Raw genomic sequence first — 21,565 nt, 5'->3', positions numbered from 1 at the left:
GCCGCCTTTAGGTTCCAATAACCATACAGTTGACTAGGCCAAATTAATTCTTTCATAACAGTACCAATATCTATTTAATTAATTTGATTTGATCAAACTATTTGGATGTTTTCATTGTTGTTCACGAAGTAGTGGCGATGATAACTCTAAAAAGTCTAAATCCATTCTACTTTTTAAACATTTAATCTTGAACTAAACTTGAAATTTTAAACAATTGACGTTGATCATATTTCTTGTTCTCTACACAATTGAATCGTAGTAGTTGCCAAACAAAAAAATTAGCTTTTCTTATTAACCAAAGCAAAATAAAAATCCAAAGCATCGACATTGGTACTACTGGTAGTTGTAATATTAGTTGAACAAATTCATTTGAAATACACAAAGAGAAGTTTGACAATAACTATTTATCAAACTTCAATTTCAATAACCAAGAATCTGTAACAAAATCGTAACATAAAAGTTAAATTCACCTTCCATCTGCACCGTCAGAATTCAAGGTACAAATATGGGAAAAAAAAAATAGTGAATCCAAAAAGTTACTATTAATACACCAGACACGGCCAAAGAAAAAATAACGCAAGTACGATTTCTTACATTATATTTACCTTCTTTCCATGCTTGATATACCCGAGGTTGTGAGAATCCATGAAAATAATCTCAAAAGAAATGGAGAAAAGGCTAAAATCTTAATGTTGGTAATATATGATGGTTTTTATTAATATTTTATGACGTCTTCTATCATCATTTCTTATCTATAAGGTTTGACACAATAAAGATGTGGTTGATATGTCCCGATAATTTATATTTTAATCGTGCACGAAAGAAGCAAAAACAACCTAGCCTGCTTTCTTCCCTTTTCCCCATCACCCAGCCAGGTGGTGGTAAAAGTAATACCAATATATCACTACTAGTTCATGCATAATCTCAAAACTACAGATAAGCAAAAATTAATCTTTGGAAACGTGTAGAAAAAGGAACAACCCACAAATTAATGAAGTTTGTTTCTATGCTTTAAGAATATCTTTATTTTTATAAACATGAAACCGTCTTTAAAAGCTGCCGTTCTAATGCTAGCTTGAAATTGAACAGTAACTTGAAAGAAATACAGATGTTACTTGAATGAAAACCGATTACACAAGATATCATTTTTTAAGGGTTTTAATCCTCTCAATAATACATGAAATTTCAAATTTTCGTAATTGGCAACTTGTCCGAGTGGTTAAGGAGAAAGATTAGAAATCTTTTGGGCTTTGCCCGCGCAGGTTCGAGTCCTGCAGTTGTCGTTATTTTTTTCCAACTTTTTTTGAATTTTCAATTGAAAACAAAATATTTACCATGATGTAAGTGAATACTTTTTGATATTAAAAATCTATATAAAACTCCCTATGTAAATATTTTGTTTTTATAAAACCCAAATATTGTTCCAACACTAGCTTTTTGTTTACTATTCTTGCCTTGAATGAAGCTTGATCGTGTGGCTTTTCCAATTTTATACATTTTTGGTTTATCACATCCAACAACTATTTGAAAAACATCCTGATCCTGGTATGTGTTGATTGTACTCTGACAAAGTTGAGTGGAGACCCAGTCAAGAACCTGATACTTATCTCGTTTCAAGTCGAAATCCTAAACATTAACACAACGGATCAAATACATATCTTCATTGTCCATCTCATCTCATTTTTCTTGCATTGAAATCATAAACAACACTTTTTTTAAAAAAAAACCTTATCATCCTTCTAGATACTCTTCTAAATCTTCAGGTTCAAATATCACTTTAACCATCAATGAACAACTAGGACAAACAGCTATATCTTCTCCCTCTTGCATGTCATATAAACTAATGGCAAATCGATCACCACAGGGACATGGGTATTGAAATATTTGTTGGACTGGATCAAATGTAAAATCTTCAATCTCTATTTCGTCATATATTGATTCCATATTTCCTTTACTTCTCCAAAAATGAACGTTTAGCTATGTGTGGGTATGATTATGGCTTTAGCAAAGATCTACCTTTCTATCTTTATTTTTGTTTTGAATAGTTTTTTCTTTCTGTTTTGACATCGGGGTCACGTAACACAAAGCTGCGTCATACAATTAAATAAATGCAGCCCATAATAGAAAAAAAAAAGCAATTTATAAAATTAGGGCTTTAGCCCTGTGATGTTTTGTTTACACGTGGGCAAACAATATACAGGCTCTTGTATTGCCCAGTATTATTTTCTATTCACCACAATAAAATCTCGCACTTAACTATGTAAATCGCTACCACATGCACTCATAGTATTTTTTTTTTTTTGGTTAATGCTACACGCACACATAGTCTTATGTGGAATTCTATGTAACACACACAATACTAGTACTGTTGGACTGAGCGAGCTCTTTTTTCTCTTTGGTTTCTCACTCAGTTAACAAAATAAAAAAATTTTTCATAATTTAGAAGTTTTATTTACAGTCTTCTTTCAATTAACAGTGATACAAGAGTGTATGTAAAGACAACATGTACTATCAACTATAATATGAATTACCAATGATTAGGAATATAATGGATATTTTGATATGAATGGGAAAAGAACAAGGAATAAGAGATTATGTTAGAATAGATTCACCAAGTTCAAAATATTGTACAATTAAATGGAATCATCTTCTAAAATACAACTATCACCATTACTACTACAGCAACTTTATTGAAGAGAAGATAACTTGATTAAATTTTGGGAAACCATTACTGAAAGCATTCCATCAGGAATCAAAAATTTTGCAAATACAGTTTTCCTAATTGGTTATATTCCTATTATTTGTTTTAGTTGGAATGCGATTCCATCATAGAACAAAGTTTACTAACAACATTGCTATAGGTAAAAATGGGTATTTCTAGAGATTCACGTCACAAAAGATCCGCCACTGGTGCCAAAAGAGCCCAATTCAGAAAGAAGAGAAAGTTCGAATTAGGTAGACAACCAGCCAACACCAAGATTGGTCCAAAAAGAATCCACTCTGTTAGAACCAGAGGTGGTAACCAAAAATTCAGAGCTTTGAGAGTTGAAACCGGTAACTTCTCTTGGGGTTCCGAAGGTGTATCCAGAAAAACCAGAATTGCTGGTGTCGTTTACCATCCATCTAATAACGAATTGGTTAGAACCAACACCTTGACCAAATCTGCTGTTGTTCAAATTGATGCTACTCCATTCAGACAATGGTACGAAAACCACTACGGTGCTACTTTAGGTAAAAAGAAGGGTGGTGCTCACGCTGCTCACGCTGCTGAAGTTGCCGATGCCAAGAGATCAAGAAAAGTCGAAAGAAAATTGGCTGCTAGATCTGGTGCTGCTGCCATTGAATCCGCTGTTGACTCTCAATTCGGTTCTGGTAGATTATACGCTGTCATTTCTTCAAGACCAGGTCAATCTGGTAGATGTGATGGTTACATCTTGGAAGGTGAAGAATTGGCCTTCTACTTGAGAAGATTAACTGCTAAGAAATAAACAAACTATTTGAGGTGAGGAATAATAGTAGTATATTATATAATATCTTTTTCTTGGGGAATGGGTTCTTTTTTCATAGCATTTTAGTCTTCGATTATTATAAAATATATGCAATAATGGAGATACACATGTTAGAGTAATGACACCACGAAATCCCTATTTAGGATATATCATGTATTTTATTTAGTTAATATTATAAAAAAAAAAGTACGGACTTGTGAAATTTTGGCTATGTGACAGGAACACCAATGGTGCATCGCCAAAAATAAGAATGTGCTCTGCTCTACAATTGAATCATAATTTGTTGGTAATTTAACTGAATTTATTCTTGAACTATAACATACTATATAACCACTTGAAATAAAACTGTTAGTAACAATAATTCAAATCCAATGTATATATGTATATATGACAAATAGATTTTTTTGGGGAAAATAAAAATATCAGCTAGAGGCATGTCGTTATCCTTCAAATGAACTAACATAACCGTTCGTCCACTCAGTACAGGTCTGTGTAAACATTTGATTCATCATTATCTAAAAAAAAAATTATTTGAAATATAGAAAGTCAATAAACATAAATAAATAAAACATACTAATTGATCCTTATGGAAGTATATAAAGTTTGATTGAGTTGAAGGAGAAAGAAAAAATTTGCAAAACTTGAAAAATTTTTTTGTCTTTGGATTTTTTTATAGTGGGTGGTAGTGGGATTCGGGTCTTTTTTTTTTCTGGTGTACTAGTCGTCTTTTTACCACGATTATTCTGCGAGTATTGTACGTGTAATTCCTGCGATGTCTGGCTACAGTTTGGTAGGAAATTGCAGATGTTTATAAAGCCCTAACAAAAAAAAAAAAAGAAGAAAGTGTCAATTTAAACACGACAATAAATTCTACCTCTTCACACAAATCAAACTCTACACAATTCTAAACTAATCACTTGTTTTCTGTGAATGGTTTCCTCTTACATCCTAATATGGTGGGGGAAAGGAGGTACTGTCCAATGAAGAACTACCCCGCTGTTTCTAAATAATACCTGTCAACCAAAAAAGAAAAGAAGAAAAAGGATTGATTGATTGATTGATTGATTGACTGATTTGGGTTATTTTTTTTCTGAGTACATTAGCCACAGCTTTGTTGCATTTACTTACTTAATTATTGACCCGTTATTGTTATTGTAGTTCTGAGTGAACTAAATTGAGTTAAGTTTATCTCGCTGTCAAGTTTAACACTACTAATACTTTTTTGTTTTTGTTTTGTTTTCGGATTTTCTTTCCTCACCCTCGCTGTCCATTGTGTATTTCGTTTGTACCTTTTATTTCCTTTATCTTTTGGCCCTGTCTACACCTGATCACATTCAACACTATAATTGTTGTTTCCCTTCTTGTCTAGTTTTTCTTTCTTATAAAACCAGATAAACTCTATTATTTATTTATTTTTATTCTTATATACACATATATACTGATTTAGCATTCGTTTTAATCCAAATACTCCATGTCCTCATCGTCACCACCAACAACAACAACAACTACAAAACACATTGCCATTTTAGTCTTACAATCCTACATTCCAAATGTCACTGATAAACATGGTGATTTTGGAGATAATATAATTGATCTTTTGAATCGTGCCCAAATCAACTATCCTATGATTAAATATCAACTTTGTACTGATGACGAAGCACAATTATCTCAAGCATATCAACAATTAAACCACAATCTTTCGGCAAATCTAATTACTGGGGTTGTTTTGAGTGGGTCGAAAAGTGACGCCTTTGATAACTCAAAATTATGGATCAACAAATTAGATGAATTTATTGTGGAAACATTATTTAAATTATCAACAAAATTACCTATTGTGGGAATTTGTTTTGGTCATCAGATATTGGCCAAAAATTTAGGTTGTAAAATTGGTAGAAATGAATTAGGTTGGGAAGCAGGAACCCATACTATTGAATTGAATCAAGAAATTTTCAAAATAGAAAACACTCCATTTTTACCGGCTTTATTATCGCCAAAGGATAACAGTAATAACAATAACGACGACAATCCTGAAAATCAAGTATTATTAGATCATTTGAATTTAGTTGAGTCTCATCAAGATATAATCCATGGATTGCCAACAATTACTGGATTTGAAGACATGGTGAGTATTGGATCAACTGTGAAATGTAATATTCAAGGAATGATAACCACCAAAACTTGTCCTATACGATTATTGACTTTCCAAGGTCATCCAGAATTTACTACCCCAATAGAATTGGATATTTTAAAGAACTCTTTTGAACATGGTGTATTTAATGAACAAGAATATGAAAAATTTAAATACCAAACTAATAGTTTAAATAATCAAGGTGATTTAATTGGTAAAGTGATTGCAAAATTTTTATTAACTTAATGTGAGGTTATATAGAGGCAAAAATAACAATAACAACAACAATAATAACAATAATAATAGTAATACTTTAAAATAAAAATATTTAAATAATATACAATTAATGAAACCTTTATCCCTTCTTAACCAATCTATTCTACTTTATATAACTTGACATATTTTTTTTTTTTTTTTAATCATCAAATAGCTTTTTGGTTGGACTCACAATACTAAATCCATTCAATTTACCACCTTTTTTACCATCATTCACATTTCTGTTCGTTAATCTATCATTTATTTGTTTCATATCATCTAATTTAGACTGTAAATGTTTGATTTTTTCTTGAGCAAGTTTCAATTCTGCATTATTCAGTGATGTCAACTTATTGATAACTTCCCTTAATTCATCTCGTTGCATCTTTAACGTTTGAATTTCTAATTGTGATTCATCATAATCATCAACTTGACTTTTCTCTGCCAATTTTCTTTCTAAATCAGGAACGACATGTACTTTCAAATTAGTGTTTTCTTTCAACAACTCATTGTATTTTTCAAGTAAATCAATATCATGTGAAGGCCTTTCATGTTGTAATAATCCACTATTTCTTTTCTCATATTCAGATAATTTATCCTCTAACTGATGAACTAAATCATTTTTAATTAACAATTGCTTGTATAATTCAGTTTTTTCATAATTTAACTTCAAAGCTGAAGGTGCTTGTCCATGTTCACCCAACAAGGCATGTTCTTCACTAATAAATCTCAATCTTCTTTCTTTGCTCAATTTTTCTTGTAAATCAGCAATAACCCGAGATTTTTCAGTGAGTTCAGATTTCAATTCTTCATCTAATTTAGGAGAATTCTGTTGCTGTTGCGGACTGCTTCTCAATTTACTTTCTAATGCTAATTCTCGTTTAATTGATGAGGCCAACTCTGTAGTGACCAACTCCAATTCATTCAACAAGTCATTATTACAATTCATGATACTCATTTCTTCTTTAGTAAATGTCAACGGTTGTTTTTGGCTAGCTGCAGCCTTGGCCACAGATGGATCCGATAAACTCATATTCCCAGAAGATGATACTCGTCTGCTAAACAAAGGCTGCTTTGAAGTTTGTGTCATTGAAGAATTTCTTGACGAAATAGGGTTCATTGTTGAATCACCTTCATCTATAGAACTCGTTCTTTTGCTCGATTTCGAAAATCTTTTGAAGATATTCTTTGTACCATTAAGTGAAAATGATGAACGCTTATTCACAGTTTGTCCAGATGCTGGTGTTGCTGACGATAATTTAGTGACACTACCATGAGACGATAATAGCATCTTTATCGATTCTCCACTAGAGGAACGACGCGCCAGAATTGATTTCGGCACCGAATCCCGTTCCAACTCAATATTTTCATGTTTATCCGTGTTAAATTGGGTGAAATCAGGGGTTTTGTCTTGAGATCTTCTTTGTTCTTCAGGTATATCATGAATGGGTTCGCTGAAATTTTGATAGAAACTACTATCATATGAATTTCTCCTGCTGGAATGGGTATTAACTCCTCCCTTTTGTTTCTCTTCTTGCTGTGAAGGTTCCAACAGAGACCCAAATTGATCAAGACTACTGGCGTTGTTCCCTTCGTGTTCTTCACCCATGTACATATACTTTTCACCCACTTTATGTGAAATATTAGATGTCGATGAAGTTGGCGGCGTGGTCTCGCCATTTGTGCTTTGTTCGAAAACCCCATTTTGATCTCTTCTTCTTACTTCACTATCGTCTGTGTCCGAATTGTTCAAATCATACTTCAGCATTTTTCTAGGAGTATTGCTCTCATAAACAGAAGACGATTCCGATCTTTGCTGTTCATCACCATCAGCAAATCGGTTAGGAATAACTGGACTAGAAAATTTTGGTGTTGCCTCAGCTGACGGGGATCTAAATTTACTGAAAACAGTATTTGCCACAATATTTCGAAATTTCAGATTAGAATCCAGGATGTTGCGATTAATTGATGGATTATTGAGTGGTGGAGACGTCTTAGGGGTTGTGTCTTCAGCCGATGTATCAGCACCTGCAGAATCTTCTTGCAATGTGGATTGTTCGTCACTTTGATCTTTTTCAACATTAGGCGATGGAAAATCAGAATTGCCCAGTATGCGAGACTTCTGTGGGGATGGATGAGGTGAGCCTATTTTCATGGATTTGTTACTCTTTTGAGGAGAGTTGAAATCCAACGCAGTAACAAATACATCGTGTGTAGAGGCTCTTGCGTTTGCACCTAACGCTTTATATCCATCGTTACTAGGATTGGTATCTTCGTCATCAAGGTAAGACTCTCTAGTAGGAGGAGCAACAACATTAAAAGTGGGTGAACCGGGTAGTTCGTTAAGATCCTCCTCCTCCTCTTCTTGTTCTTCATAATCTGGGATTGGAGATTTTTGTGGCAATGCTTCGTTTGAAGTATCTGGTATTCTAGGTAGGTCCTTTACCGAATTCTGTACACTGTCGTTAGAGCTCACAGGGGCAAAATTGGCATCGGCAGGACTAACAGGTGGCTTCTTTCTGGAGAGAGTTTTCTTGCCAGTTTGTGGTTTTTCATCATTGAATAAGTTCAATTTACGAACTCTCATGGAATTATTCTTCTTTAATGTTGACTTACGAGACAAGGCAGCATTTGGATCTTCATTCTCAAAATTGTAAATTATATTCTCTTCATTACGCGTTTCAGATTTGTCTTTGGAAATAGGATCTGCATTATAATTATTAGGCTGTAGCTGTTGTGGTTCTTCTTCTTCTTCTTCAACAATTGCTTCTTGAAGGGAATCACTTGAATTTTGAGATAACTTTTGTGGTTGCGGTGGTAAATTTTGCCATTGATTATATTGTTGTTGTTGTAATTGTGGAGCATTTCTAGGTATAAATGGCTGTTGACCCGGACCGTATGCCTGCTGAATTGGTTGCGAATATTGCTGTTCTTGCGGAGGCGCCCCATATGCTCGGTCCATTTGTTGTTGTTGTTGTGGTGGTGGTTGATACTGCTGTTGCGGAGGATTGGCAGGAACTAGATTCTGACTTCTTAATGGTGGTCCCTGATATCCTAATGGTGGGCCCAGCGTTCCCAAGGACTTAGTTCTAGGATAGCTTTGAGGCATGCCACCATTCATTAAAGACATGCTTCTTGGACCGTTATTTGGCATTCCACCGTTCATCAATGACATGGTTCTTGGGCCATTTGGTGGCACACCATTACCCATGGGTACTTGTTGTGGAGGATATGGGCCAGTTCTTAAAGATTGTGCTCTGGGTCCTGCCCCTCCTGGTCCATATGCTTGTTGTTGTTGTTGTTGTTGTAGTTGTGGGTTGTAAGGTACCCTTTGTGGGAATGGGCCTGATCTCATGGACATAGTTCTTGGTCCTTGGGAATTTAATGACATCGTTCTCGGGTTGGAGTTCACCATTGACATTGTTCGTGGGTCATTGGGCCCGCCACCCATATACTGAGACTGTTGCATCATCATGGGATTACCTGTTGCCAACGAATTTGCCCTGGCACCGTTGATCATCGCTAGTTTCTTCTGTTGGTTCATTTGTTTCCTATATTGGACATTGTTAACTTTTGAGCCAGAAGCTGGTCCTATTCCACCTAGTGCTCCGCCACCTCCCAATGTAGGAATTATTGGTGCAGTATCAAGGGCCTTATGAGAGCTCATGGCGTAGGGGCCCCTGTTCCTCATATGAGTGATATCCTCAAAGGATACACTGCTTCCGTTGGTAAGATCCATAATGTCTGCCCCTGAATCTTCATTGAAATTCAAGTCCGCACCTTTGTTTCTTCGAAAGAATCGATTTACTCCTGCTGCAGTTTGGGAAGTCATGGACGATTTTCTTGAAGAGTTCGTATTGATGTTTGTATAGCTTGGGTTACTATTGGAAGTGAACGGTGATCCTGTGGCAGGCAAAGGTGTCATTATATCGTAATTTGTGGTTGATGCCGAAGTTATCAGATTTGTGTGGGATACTGCGCCTGGAACATTCATAAATTGCTGATGTTGTTGTTGTATATAAGCCGGCTGAAATCGGTTGTATTTGGGATTCTGTTGTTGTTGTTGATATTGATGTTGTTGTAAGGATTCACTTAGTGTATCAATGTCTTGTTCTCCGTCTAATAGGTGTTGTCTTAAACGAACTTTTGATGTTAAAGCCCCTGTGCCTGCATCCATGATTGGTAAATTTCAATAAAAAAAAATTAAAATCGTACTATAAAATACAACTAACAAGGACAATGAAAACTTTCAAGTTCTAATAATGGGTGATAGTTGGAACTGACGGTGAAAACCAGATGAAATATGTACAAAACTAAAAGAAAAAAAAAAAAGTAGGGAAGGAAAAGAATATGTGAAACTGACTCGACTGGTTTCTTTGTTGAAAACCAAAAAAGAAAAATTGCAGGAGAGTTAATTAGGATTAGTTTTTTTTTTTTTGCTTCCCTCTTCTTCTCTGTATGAGAAATACCAGATTCAACATTTTTTGTATTCCTATATTTGAAAAAAATACTAAAAAAAAAACGACACGATTTTTCCTGGTTTTACCTGCATGTCTTCCTAGTATTCTAAAATTCACATTTATTATGTGTATTTAGCTACGTGTAATTTGTTTATTATTCACCATCGTTTCATTCTAATCGTGCTGTTAAATTGACTTGACTACAGGTGGGTTGGCCAGTATTATTGTGTAAGATATCTCCACTACCCAAGGGTGGACCGTGTTCAAAATGGATGTAACGGGAAATCTACACCAAGTGTTTATTCAACTACACTAAACACTGCCCACACTTAGCAAGTATAGCTGGTTGTAAATCTGTCCTTATCGTGTAGCTGAATAGTAGTCAAACACGCTCAAGGGCTGAAATCTGGGAAACGAAATTGAATCTGGAATTCTATGTACTGCATATAGTCTGTACTTGAAAAACTGCATATTTTGCATAGCTATTTTTAACTCATTCCACTTGTTACTTGGTTACTTGTTAAAATTACTTCAATATGATGATAGCAATGAACAATCATCCGAGTGTGCCTATTTATAATAGTGGCTAGTCATCTAATTGTGTTCTAAATTTGAAAAGACAAACACAAATTAAAAAAAAAAAAACAATGGTTTTCATCAAAATCCGAATTTGAGTCCTCGCATCTATAATTCACCCACCTTGTACACTTTATTTATTTGATCTCGTTAAGCTTATGGTGTATTGGATTAGCGAAAGCAAAAAGAAAAAAAAATATATAAGAGAATGTTGTAAACATGTGGTCAATCTGTTTGCCGAAATAATAACAATAAAAGAGTTGGTGGATGAAGTATTTAGATCGGTTGAAACATTAATGATAAATAATTACCAATGATATCGGTTAAGTTGTGTGTGTGTACCTCAAAGTGACTAACAAGGGAAAAAGAAAAAAAAAGGGAACAAAGAAAAAGAAGAAAAAAAAAAAATTATTTTTCTCAGGGCACAAAAACGAGTTTCTAAGAGAACTACTTTATTATTATGTATGGTGGTGTTGTTTTTATCTTTAGTATTACACAAATAGGTTTGTTTTGTTGTCGACTTACTTCCACCATCACCACCACCACCACTATCTTCCAAAAACAAGAATTACCTGTCCTCTTCAACAGTAGTTAACCCTCATTGTTTCAACAACTACACATACTTCATTTGCATAGGCACTAAACTATAACACCGATAATTAAATTAAAAAAAAAAAAAGCAAAACAATTAGAGAAGAAAGAAAAAGGTTATGAACCCAAAGACAAGATGCAATTCTTCCGTGTTAAATCCATTTTTGTATAAAATTCGTAGAAATCACTAAATGTTAGATTGCTAGCTGAGTTGTTTAAAGTGTATTTCTTTGTTTCTCATACAACTAAAAACTAAGCATGCCTAAATACATAATAAAAACGGGCTATTCGTCATTCACCTGATCGTTATTTTGTTTCAGGGGCTCCATGGTCAACAATAACCTTTGTTAGTTTGTTGAGTATTCGGATAATCTTCTAGCTTTGCTTTGTTCTTGGTGGATAGTAGTTTGGACTGTCGTCGTAACTGTTTGGTTGGAGAGGTGCGTTTGTGCTTGTTTCAGGTTTTGCCGATTTCGAAAAAAATTAAGGCGGGCGCGGATTGTAAAGCAAAAAGAAAAAAATATCTAAAAACACCACCTATTTGAGATAAAAAGTTTACCAGTTGAGACAAATGAGTAACGTGCAATCGTGTATTTTTTTTAGTTTTTGTGCTGGCAACAACTAAAAGAAAACGCAACAAGCCCATCACTGTTTCAACTTTGCTGGAATGGCTATTGTAATGCATCCTTTTACAGGTCACTTCCAGTAACAAGGGTGGAATACAGCTCACTTGTAGACGATTATAAATGAAATTGAGTACTGCTAATTATTTAATACCTCCTGTGAGACCAAAAACGCTGAGCCTAGTTTTGTCGTAAATTGGTTTCATTTCCGGACCCAAAATTAAACAAAATCAAAAAAAAAAAAAAACCCAGAAAAATATTACCAAACATGTAAGGGATATCATTTATTCATTGATATTAGCATCAACCCAGAAGTATTAAGCTTAGAAGTTTTGATCTGAAAAAAAAGAGATAACAGTTAATGAGAATACCCATTTAGTGCATGAGTTCCAACTTTGTTATAAGAATTGTTTATATACTATACTTTTCAAACCAGTCTTGCATTCAGTTCATTACTCAAATAAATTGGTAATGCCATTCCAAAAATATTTGTACTTCAAGAGAGGACGAATAACGGAACTTGCTTATTTTGCAACCAAGCTGTTGTGGTTGCTGTTATTGCTTCTCGGAACTACACTCGAACTTTGACAAAACGGAATTTACCCGCATTTCCGAATTTCCGCATTACTAATACACGTTTGCTCAGTTATTAACTCGACTTAGAGACAAGGAACAAATGGGTGGTCACGTGAAAATGACACTTCTGCAAAAAGCGGAGATGGTTCTTGTTTTAAAAAAATGGTTTCCGCTAGCCGTACACAGTTTGTAGTTTCTTTTCTCTTCTAGAAGTTTAAATCCCTTAGGCTGTTAGTATAGTCCTGTTCAAGAGAACTTTAATGAAAACTCATTATCATTCAGAAAAAAAAAAAACATACCAAAACTGGCAAAAAAGTATAAATTAAGCAATGCTTGGGATAATTCAATATAAAAAGTGATTGATCCTTTTATTTTCAAATTTTCAAATTTTCCTTTTTTTCTGGTTTATTAATCATATAATCAATAATTAAGTCAACTATTAATTGATTTCTTTTCGTCTACACCACAAAAATGACACAGTTAACTTATAAAAGATATGGTTTTAAAAATGGGGGTTCTCCATTAAAGATAATCACTGATAAATTCGATTTTCCCACTGATACTCAAGGTAACTTTATCATCCCCAAGAATAAAATATTGATCAAAATCTATTATGCATCATTAAACCCAGTTGATTATAAATTGAAAAAAATCACTTATTTCCCACCTTTCTCAATGCATGGTATTGGTAAAGACTATAGCGGTGAAATTGTTGGTCTTGGCTCCAACGTCAAAAACTTCAAAGTTGGTGAATTTGTTCAAGGGTTTCATCCAGGTGTAATCACTGATGATGGGACATTTAGTCAATATTTGTTAATAGACACCAAAGGGTTATTCAAAACCGAGATTGCCACCGTGCCACAAAATATCAGTTTGGAACAAGCTGCTGCTTGGCCATTAGTTTTGGGTACTGCCATCAAAGTTATTGGTGACTTGCCTATTAAGGGGAAAAAAATTTTGGTGTTTGGTGGGGCCACCTCAGTGGGAAGATACTTGGTACAATTGTTACAAACAGAACAAGCTGGAGAAATAGTTGTTAGTTGCTCGCCTAGATCTCAAGAACTTGTCACTGAATTGGGGGCAACAAAGATTATCAATTATAGAGAAAACGTCTTGAACCAGGTTTTGGAAAATGTCAAGGATAAGCCTTTCGATTATATATTTGATACTTGGGGAGGTAATGAATTGTTCCCACATTTGAAACAAATTTTGGTCAAGAACGGTACTTATCATACCATCGTTGGTGATGATCCTCACTCATTTTTTAAAGGCACAAGTAGATCATTCTTTAGAACATTTTTGAGTTGGCTTCATATGTTAGATTATTCGTATCAATATGTTTTATTGGGGGCAGGTGGCAATGGATGGATTAACAAAGCAAGGAAATATGTTGCAAATGAAGATGTTCAAATTTTTATTGATAAGATTTACAAATTCGAAGATTTAAACGACGCAATTGAATATAATAAGACCGGTACAGCTCAAGGTAAGTTAATCATTAATGTTAAAGACTACAAATAAGTGTGAATCGAGATATTTTACATGCTTGTTTAACTGTTTTCTTTTTTTTTATTCTAGTTATTCATACAGAATCATATCAATCTAGTAGTAATATATATATATATATATAATTTGATAATTTTCAGCTTTTAGCAGAATATTTCAAGCGTCATAGAGCTGTTGAATAGTATCAAGGATAGTTTTCTCCACTGGTATATAGTCAAATCCAAGAATTTCTTGAGTTTTTGTCAAATCTGTTTTGATACAAGATTTTTGTATACATTCTTGACTTCTTTCCAAATTACCTTCGGGAATATTGAGACTAGGGAAATTCTTCTTAACGATATATGCAAGCAAATCATTACTAAACGGCTGATTTATTAACACCAACCTTTGATTGATTGCTTCCTCTTTTTCAAATGCAACTAAATGAGCTTTAGCAACGTCTCTAACATCAATGCATCGACTGGCATAAGGTGGGATCTCGTCGTTCGGTTTCAAAGTAAGAATATCATCAATCATTTCAATCAGTAAATTCAATTTCGATTTATCCTTGACCCCAAAAGCCTGTGGTCCAAAAACAACTGTTGGATTGACAACACTTACTTTAAAAGTTGGTGATTCAGTTTCAACAAAATCCCAAACGGTCTTTTCTGCCATTTTTTTGGCATAAGAATATGCTGCTTCAGGATCAGATAATGCCTGTTCTAATGTAACTGGATTCCAATCGTTTTCTGTGTAATACTTATTATGATCAAAATTCTTCCCCAGTGCAATGGCTGTAAACGAAGATGTCACAACCACTCGCTTAATTTGAGGCCCATATAACTTAATTGCATTCAAGGCATTCCTTGTTCCTTCCACAGCAGGTTTGATGAGTTCATTTTGAACATCTTTTGCTGAATAGGTGACGGGAGAAGCTGTATGAATAAACACCGATATTTGTGAATTCAATTTCAAGACGTCATCGAATGCTCCAACAGCACTAATATCAGGGATAACAGCAAATTCAAAGTCCTTTGATTGTATAATATCTGTTAATTCTTTGCCTTTCGATTCAGATCTTACTGATCCAATGACTTTGTATCCATTAGCCAACAATTGCTTGATAACATTTTGCGCAATAAAACCAGAAGCCCCAGAAACAAAAACAGTTGTAGTAGATTTTGAAGCAGACATGGTTTGATAGTAATGATATATAAATAAACTTCTCCAATCAGGTTACGCAATAGAAGCAGAACAGAAGAATCTCTCAGAAGTTCAATACGAATCGGTCTGTTGTTGTTTTTTTTTAGTGGAGAGCGTATCCACAACTTTTTTTGTACAGTGCCAAAATGGGTGCCTACATGATATTACCAATACTGTTATTTCCAACTCTAAACAGGTTGAAACCTTGATTTAGAACACTGAATCACTATTATTAAACTCCATGTATTCAAACTATCATATAGCGCCTATTAAAAAAAAAAAATACAAAATATTAAACACAAACTCAAAACAGCTAAACTTCACTCTTGATCAATTATGATCAACAATAACACCGACAATGTTGTATCTCATTTTAAAAAACTTGACCCAATCATCAATTATTCCTTGTTGCTTTTCATCTAAATCATCAGTGTACCAAGTATCTTCATTACTATCCTCTGATAATTTTAACTTATTTAACCCTAACAATCTGCTCACATCTTTTCCAACCAATTTATGATAAGCCTTGCCGGGACCATAACTATTGGAATTAGGGGTAACATCATAAATATATCCTCTTATACCAACATACAATTCTGGTTTATCGGTTCCATTATATTGGGCTAATTGGGAACGTGTGAAAATAGGAAGGTCTTGAATGCTCAATTTCTCATTGTTTTTGAAAATCTCAGTAGGTTCTTTATCTTTTGATCCAAACATTGCAACTAAACACTTATGAAGTAAATAACAGGTTGTTAAGTATGAATTGATATTAATAAAAAAAAGTGTGGAGTGACTGTGAATTGTGTGTGTGTGTGTGTTCTTTTTTTCCCTTTTTCCTTTGAGTATTACTACGCAAGCAAAATTTTGAATATTATACGAAAGTAACAAAAGTTTTTTCATTGAGAAGACCACTTAATCAGACCACACCGTACTCGACATTCTCAAGTAATATGAAATGGTAAGTGAATATATTTAGAATAACATCTATTTGGTTTTTTTTTTTTTGTCTTTACAATACTAACGATTTCGTCTGCTTATGTTTTGTATTTAGAATGATAACACTGAAAAATACCCACCGAATATACAGAAATTGTTTCAACCGAAACCACCATTTCCATATATATCACCAATAGATTACCCACCAGAGAAACGATCGACGAAACCCATATCTCCGATATCATCACTTAAACATGAAATTGAAAAATACATATCTCAAGAACTACCGGAACGTGAATCAAAAGCTCTGGCGGTGCCGAAGAAGATTTCAAAAATCGTGAAACACAAGCAAAAACAGCACGAAGCAAATTTGAAACGTTTAGCCAAGGACAAAGATCATGAGCGACAATTAGAAGAATGGAATAACCCGACACTTTTTGCAAAACAAGAACGTGAATTTATGAAAGATCCGTTTAGAACAGTTTTCATTGCTCGATTGGATTACAATTTAACTGAATTGGATATATCTCGTGCATTTGCTAGATATGGAATGATTGAATCTATAAAAATAATAAGAGATAAACAAGGTAAGTCACGAGGGTATGGATTTGTGGTATATGAAAGAAATCCCGATGCCGTAGCTTGTGTTAATGATCTAAGTCGAACTGGATTAAAGTTGGGGAACCGACCAATTCTCGTTGATATTGAAAGAAGCAGAGTATTGAAAAATTGGCGACCACGCAGACTAGGTGGAGGAGAAGGTGGAAGAGGTTATGTTAAAGAGGGGAAAGTACAATCTGTAGCTGCTACTGCAAGAAGAACTATCATTGCCAATAATCCAGCTTTTAACACTGCACCACCACCGCAACATGACCAACAACAACAATTTCAATATCAACAGCAACAGCAACAGCAACAGCAACCTCAATACAATACTTATCCAAGTTCCTATCAGCCGCAATTTCCACAGCGTTACTCTTCTGGACCAAGAACTGCACTGGATGTGAGAGCTCCAGCAACATCAATAAAAGACAAGTATGCAAAGTACTCGTCTATTGGGGATGATCCATCTATGGAAAAGACCTACAGCTACAAACCTGCAAGTGATGATAGATCAATTAGGAATATAAGGAGAAGAGATTGATAATGATGATAGTTGTTGCTTTCATTAAGTAGGTTTTGTATTTAATTAAAAACAAAAAGTTAGTGTCGCAACCACCAATCTCTCAACGCGGAAAATATTTGAGTGATTCAGTTGCTTAAGAAACTCTTTTTTCGTTGTTCGTTGACAGCTTATTATTTTTTTTTTCTCTCCCTTTCTTTCCCATCTCTATTTCATTTAACCTCCTGGACTTTTCTATTTATTTGTTTTTGGTGCTATTCAACTTAGACATTTAGAAACGGAATTAAATATAAACAACCACCCAATCCAATGCCAGACGAGAGTCCAAGTAAAAGAAAAATCGATTCAGAGGAACTGTCCTCAGTTCAATTGAAAAGAACAAAGTCGATTGCTCATGATGATTTACGACAATCCATTGTGAAGGAAATTACAAAAAAATTTGAGGACCGAATTGTGAAGTTGGAAACAAGAATCCTGAAATTAGAGGAGGAGTTTTCAAATGAAAAAGAGAAAGAACAACAACAACTACAACAACAACAAGAAAAAGAAACAGAGAAGAAAAACACAGTAAATATAGACACTAAACAGCAAGAAAGAAGGATATTAAACAAAGAACCACCACCACTCCCTAAAAGACAAGCAACTTTTGGATCTAGTTCTTTCAGCTTTTCCCCAGGAAAGATCACACCATTAAACTCGTTCAATGATGCAACTACTGTTCCCAGCAGTCCTAAACCAGTATTTGGCGCCACTACATCGTTTGGAAACATGAACACATCAAGTGCTAGTTCAACACCGGAACCAGCAAAATCAACTACAACAACATCAGCCACGTTAGCAAAACCAACAACATCTACACCAGCTACTTTTGGATCCACATTCGGCGCCAACACTCGATTTTCCAACGCGTTTCAAGATTCGATTAAGAAAAAGTCATTCCTTGACAAAGAAGATGACAAACAATCATCTACTGATAACAACAATAAAGACAGCAATAACAATAACAATCCATCGATACCACAAGAGTTCAAACAAGTTGATTTGGCACCAGTGGAACAAACAACTGGTGAGGAAGATGAAATATCACATTTTAACTGTACAGCTAAGATATTTGAGTTGAATTTATCGAAAATTAACGAGGGTTGGAAAGAGAGAGGTGTGGGTCCATTGCATCTAGATCAATCCAAAGCAGATAAAAGACAAATTAGACTAGTCATGAGGTCACAAGGGTTGTTGAGAGTAGTGTTAAATTATAAAATAACTGCAGACACTGAGATCTTGAAAGGATTGGAAGCAAGCTTAACTCCAGGTAAATTTCTCCGTTTGAACTCGGTCAATTCTGAAGGTACTCCAATCCAATACTTACTAAAATTTGGTTCAGAGAGCTTGCGCAATGAATTAGTAGATAAAATTGATGCTTTAAAGGAGCAAATCAAAGAATAGAGCTATTTCCTCCCCATTTTTGCTTGATATTTGTTTTGAACTTACATGAATCTGGAAAAAAGAAAGATGTATATTAATCATTAGTTTCTAACAAATGCAATGCTCACAACTGTAGAGCCCTTGACACCACCAAATTGGAAACTTGGATAATTTATCTCATCCCAGACTTCCAATTTTGTATCTTTTGTAATAATTTTAATAAGTTCGTCTTTTGTAAAATTACATGACGTTATCAATAGAATAGATCCTTTTACCATCATCTTTTCAACTTGAGAAGCGTAGACATCCATCCCTATCTTTCCATTGAAGTCAGCCAACGGGTCTTGATTAAGGGCAATGGCATCTAGAGTACCTTTATCTAGCAATATGTCAAATTTGTTTTGCAAAAATGAACAATTCACTTGCAACAAGTCAACTTGATCAAAATTGACTTTTAACTCAGAATGCTTTCTTTTAGCAACTCCTTTAGCAAATTCTACGGAATCCGGTGAATAATCAATCCCTATATATTCAAAGGTTTTATCGCCTTCATTTTCTTCATTTATGTCTTCCAGAAGTTGAAATAGTAAATGGCCATTCCCTGTACCCAAATCTAAAAATCTGATAACTGATTGAGAACTTATTTCTTCAGGCAACTCTTCATCATTTAGCTTATCGATTATAAATTGAATCATTTTGGATTCAGCGTCGGAGTCGTCAAACCAGCATTCTCCTGTGTCTTCATCATTTTCATTGAAATTCTCTTGTTCTTTTTTGTAGAAATTATTCCAACTTTAAGATTTCTTGTTAGTAACAAGTTTCACAAACTGTATTGGTAGATATGCACTTACTATTCTTGACTTCCTAATTTAGATGAGTTTAATCTTATTTCTTCAGTCATATTGGTAAGGCAAGACAAAGTTCAAGACGAATTGTAATGTTAGATTAGTTTTTTGACTTTTTTTTTTTTTTCGAAATGGCTAATCACTCCGGAAAAATATTCCGAATGCCGCTACCAAAAAAATGGATGTCCACCAAAATTGATACCAGCCTTCAATGTTCTTGAATTGTGTATGGTTTTGTTTATAATTATCCAGAAAACTAGAAATAATGGATAATCCTTCAATTAACCAGTAGTAGCATCTTAAACACGGTAATTGATGTTAAATGATTCACTTAAATCTGTGAGTTTGAGATGAACCAAGCATTTCTGTCGTGCACTGTTGAGAAATCAACAATAATTAGCGAAGCAAAAAATAAAAATAAAAACTCAATACCGCGTCTTGAATTTTTTAATCAAGTTTTGACATCAACAAGATATCATATGAACCAATGTCGATTGCTATAGATTTAACGAATGACGAATCTGACAAAAGAAATGAATTGGAAAACAATCACGAAGATACATTAGTCGAAGAATTTGCTATTGATGAGAAAACTCAACAGAACTATCGCGTGTGGAAGAAGAATGCACCTTTACTATACGATTACTTAGTTACAAACTCTTTGCTTTGGCCATCTTTATCAGTTCAATTTTTCCCTGATATAACACATTTAAACGATTTGGATGAAAATAAGAACGAGGAACAAATCATAGCCCAAAGAATACTCCTTGGTACATTTACTTTGGGTCAAGCAATTGATCATATATCTATCTTACAAATACCCAGTTTTAAAAACCTTAATCAAAATATAAAGATAAATAAGCTTGATTTTAATCCAGAACGAGAAGAGTTTGAATTGGCCACTCCAACACTAAACAAAACCAAAACTTTGCAAAAGATCAACCATTTAGGAGATGTGAACAAAGTCAGATATATGCCTCAAAAGCCTAATATTCTTGCGAGTGCCAACAACCTAGGAGATTTGGTAATATATGAGAGGACCAGACACAAGAGCTTTAAAAATACTATACTAGATGATACAGAATTGAGCAAAGTGCAAATAAGACTAGTCAATAAGCATATTCCATCCACAGCAGACATATTTGCCATTGATTGGAACAGAAACAGCGAAGGGCTTTTGTTGAGTGCTGATATGAATGGAGTCATTAACTTGTACGATTTGAAGAAATATGATTCTGAGACTTTGAACGAACGCCAATATTGGGAAAATAATGCCATTGGGGTAAATGATATTGAGTGGTTTCCAACCCACGACTCGTTATTTTGCACTGCTGATGATAACGGGTGTTTAAAAATTTACGATACTAGAAGTGAAAATTCTGTTGTTCAAAATAAAAGTATTGGAAATAGTGTCAATAGTGTTGCTTGTAATCCTGGGTATGCGACTGGTTTAGCTACAGGAGACAGCACTGGAGTAATTAAGGTGTGGGACATTAGGAATTTTGACAATTCGCTTAGTGAATTACATCGTCATTCTGATTCAATTACCCAATTGAAATGGAATCCTAAATGCCACAATATTCTAGGGTCTTCATCTACAGACCATCTGGTTAAGTTACATGATATAAACAATGATTCAACCATATTCACTCATTTGGGTCATATGCTAGGGGTTAATGATTTTGATTGGTCACATGCGGATCACTGGATGGTTGCTAGTGTTGCAGACGATAATTCTTTACATGTCTGGAAACCAACGCATTCTGTTACAGACAAATTCAAATAGCTACCCAAGTACTACTAGTAGATAATGATAAATAGTATAATAAA

At 34.4% G+C, this 21,565-nt stretch overlaps 11 protein-coding genes and 1 non-coding gene across 12 annotated transcripts; 7 read left to right on the top strand and 5 right to left on the bottom strand. All coding sequences in view use genetic code 12, as the record gives it.

The window, feature by feature from the left end:
• Window positions 1-1,201: 1,201 nt before the first annotated feature.
• Window positions 1,202-1,283, top strand: tRNA-Ser (AGA). The gene has a single exon. It is a non-coding gene; the product is annotated as a tRNA-Ser (tRNA).
• A 448-nt stretch (window positions 1,284-1,731) lies between these two features.
• CD36_20070 (diphthamide biosynthesis protein, putative) lies at window positions 1,732-1,944 on the bottom strand (the record flags this gene model as incomplete). The annotated part of the gene is made up of 1 exon (XM_002418441.1): window positions 1,732-1,944. One exon carries the CDS (start codon window positions 1,942-1,944, stop codon window positions 1,732-1,734), a length of 213 nt encoding a protein of 70 aa, XP_002418486.1.
• Window positions 1,945-2,867: 923 nt separating this feature from the next.
• On the top strand, window positions 2,868-3,488 carry CD36_20060 (40S ribosomal protein S8; the record flags this gene model as incomplete). The annotated part of the gene is made up of 1 exon (XM_002418440.1): window positions 2,868-3,488. The coding sequence occupies one exon, from the start codon at window positions 2,868-2,870 to the stop codon at window positions 3,486-3,488; it is 621 nt and encodes a 206-aa protein (XP_002418485.1).
• Window positions 3,489-4,980: 1,492 nt separating this feature from the next.
• Window positions 4,981-5,883, top strand: CD36_20050 (glutamine amidotransferase, putative; the record flags this gene model as incomplete). Its single annotated transcript, XM_002418439.1, has 1 exon — window positions 4,981-5,883. The coding sequence occupies one exon, from the start codon at window positions 4,981-4,983 to the stop codon at window positions 5,881-5,883; it is 903 nt and encodes a 300-aa protein (XP_002418484.1).
• A 169-nt stretch (window positions 5,884-6,052) lies between these two features.
• Window positions 6,053-10,069, bottom strand: CD36_20040 (conserved hypothetical protein; the record flags this gene model as incomplete). Its single annotated transcript, XM_002418438.1, has 1 exon — window positions 6,053-10,069. The coding sequence occupies one exon, from the start codon at window positions 10,067-10,069 to the stop codon at window positions 6,053-6,055; it is 4,017 nt and encodes a 1,338-aa protein (XP_002418483.1).
• Window positions 10,070-13,189: 3,120 nt separating this feature from the next.
• Window positions 13,190-14,239, top strand: CD36_20030 (oxidoreductase, putative; the record flags this gene model as incomplete). The annotated part of the gene is made up of 1 exon (XM_002418437.1): window positions 13,190-14,239. One exon carries the CDS (start codon window positions 13,190-13,192, stop codon window positions 14,237-14,239), a length of 1,050 nt encoding a protein of 349 aa, XP_002418482.1.
• Window positions 14,240-14,380: 141 nt separating this feature from the next.
• On the bottom strand, window positions 14,381-15,397 carry CD36_20020 (NADPH-dependent methylglyoxal reductase, putative; the record flags this gene model as incomplete). The annotated part of the gene is made up of 1 exon (XM_002418436.1): window positions 14,381-15,397. One exon carries the CDS (start codon window positions 15,395-15,397, stop codon window positions 14,381-14,383), a length of 1,017 nt encoding a protein of 338 aa, XP_002418481.1.
• Window positions 15,398-15,736: 339 nt separating this feature from the next.
• Window positions 15,737-16,309, bottom strand: CD36_20010 (damage response protein, putative; the record flags this gene model as incomplete). Its single annotated transcript, XM_002418435.1, has 1 exon — window positions 15,737-16,309. The coding sequence occupies one exon, from the start codon at window positions 16,307-16,309 to the stop codon at window positions 15,737-15,739; it is 573 nt and encodes a 190-aa protein (XP_002418480.1).
• Window positions 16,310-16,364: 55 nt separating this feature from the next.
• On the top strand, window positions 16,365-17,489 carry CD36_20000 (U1 small nuclear ribonucleoprotein, putative; the record flags this gene model as incomplete). The annotated part of the gene is made up of 2 exons (XM_002418434.1): window positions 16,365-16,367; window positions 16,461-17,489. The coding sequence occupies 2 exons, from the start codon at window positions 16,365-16,367 to the stop codon at window positions 17,487-17,489; spliced, it is 1,032 nt and encodes a 343-aa protein (XP_002418479.1).
• Window positions 17,490-17,777: 288 nt separating this feature from the next.
• Window positions 17,778-18,911, top strand: CD36_19990 (Ran-binding protein, putative; the record flags this gene model as incomplete). The annotated part of the gene is made up of 1 exon (XM_002418433.1): window positions 17,778-18,911. The coding sequence occupies one exon, from the start codon at window positions 17,778-17,780 to the stop codon at window positions 18,909-18,911; it is 1,134 nt and encodes a 377-aa protein (XP_002418478.1).
• Window positions 18,912-18,991: 80 nt separating this feature from the next.
• On the bottom strand, window positions 18,992-19,791 carry CD36_19980 (methyltransferase, putative; the record flags this gene model as incomplete). Its single annotated transcript, XM_002418432.1, has 2 exons — window positions 18,992-19,682; window positions 19,742-19,791. The coding sequence occupies 2 exons, from the start codon at window positions 19,789-19,791 to the stop codon at window positions 18,992-18,994; spliced, it is 741 nt and encodes a 246-aa protein (XP_002418477.1).
• Window positions 19,792-20,222: 431 nt separating this feature from the next.
• On the top strand, window positions 20,223-21,521 carry CD36_19970 (chromatin assembly factor 1 (CAF1) subunit, putative; the record flags this gene model as incomplete). Its single annotated transcript, XM_002418431.1, has 1 exon — window positions 20,223-21,521. One exon carries the CDS (start codon window positions 20,223-20,225, stop codon window positions 21,519-21,521), a length of 1,299 nt encoding a protein of 432 aa, XP_002418476.1.
• Between the last annotated feature and the right edge of the window lie 44 nt (window positions 21,522-21,565).

Source organism: Candida dubliniensis, chromosome 2 (genome assembly GCF_000026945.1).
Source record: "Candida dubliniensis CD36 chromosome 2, complete sequence".
In the NCBI taxonomy this organism is placed as follows: Eukaryota; Fungi; Ascomycota; class Pichiomycetes; order Serinales; family Debaryomycetaceae; genus Candida; species Candida dubliniensis.
The sequence above is the reverse complement of the archived record's forward strand: the minus strand, read 5'-3'. Positions and strand labels throughout refer to the sequence as shown.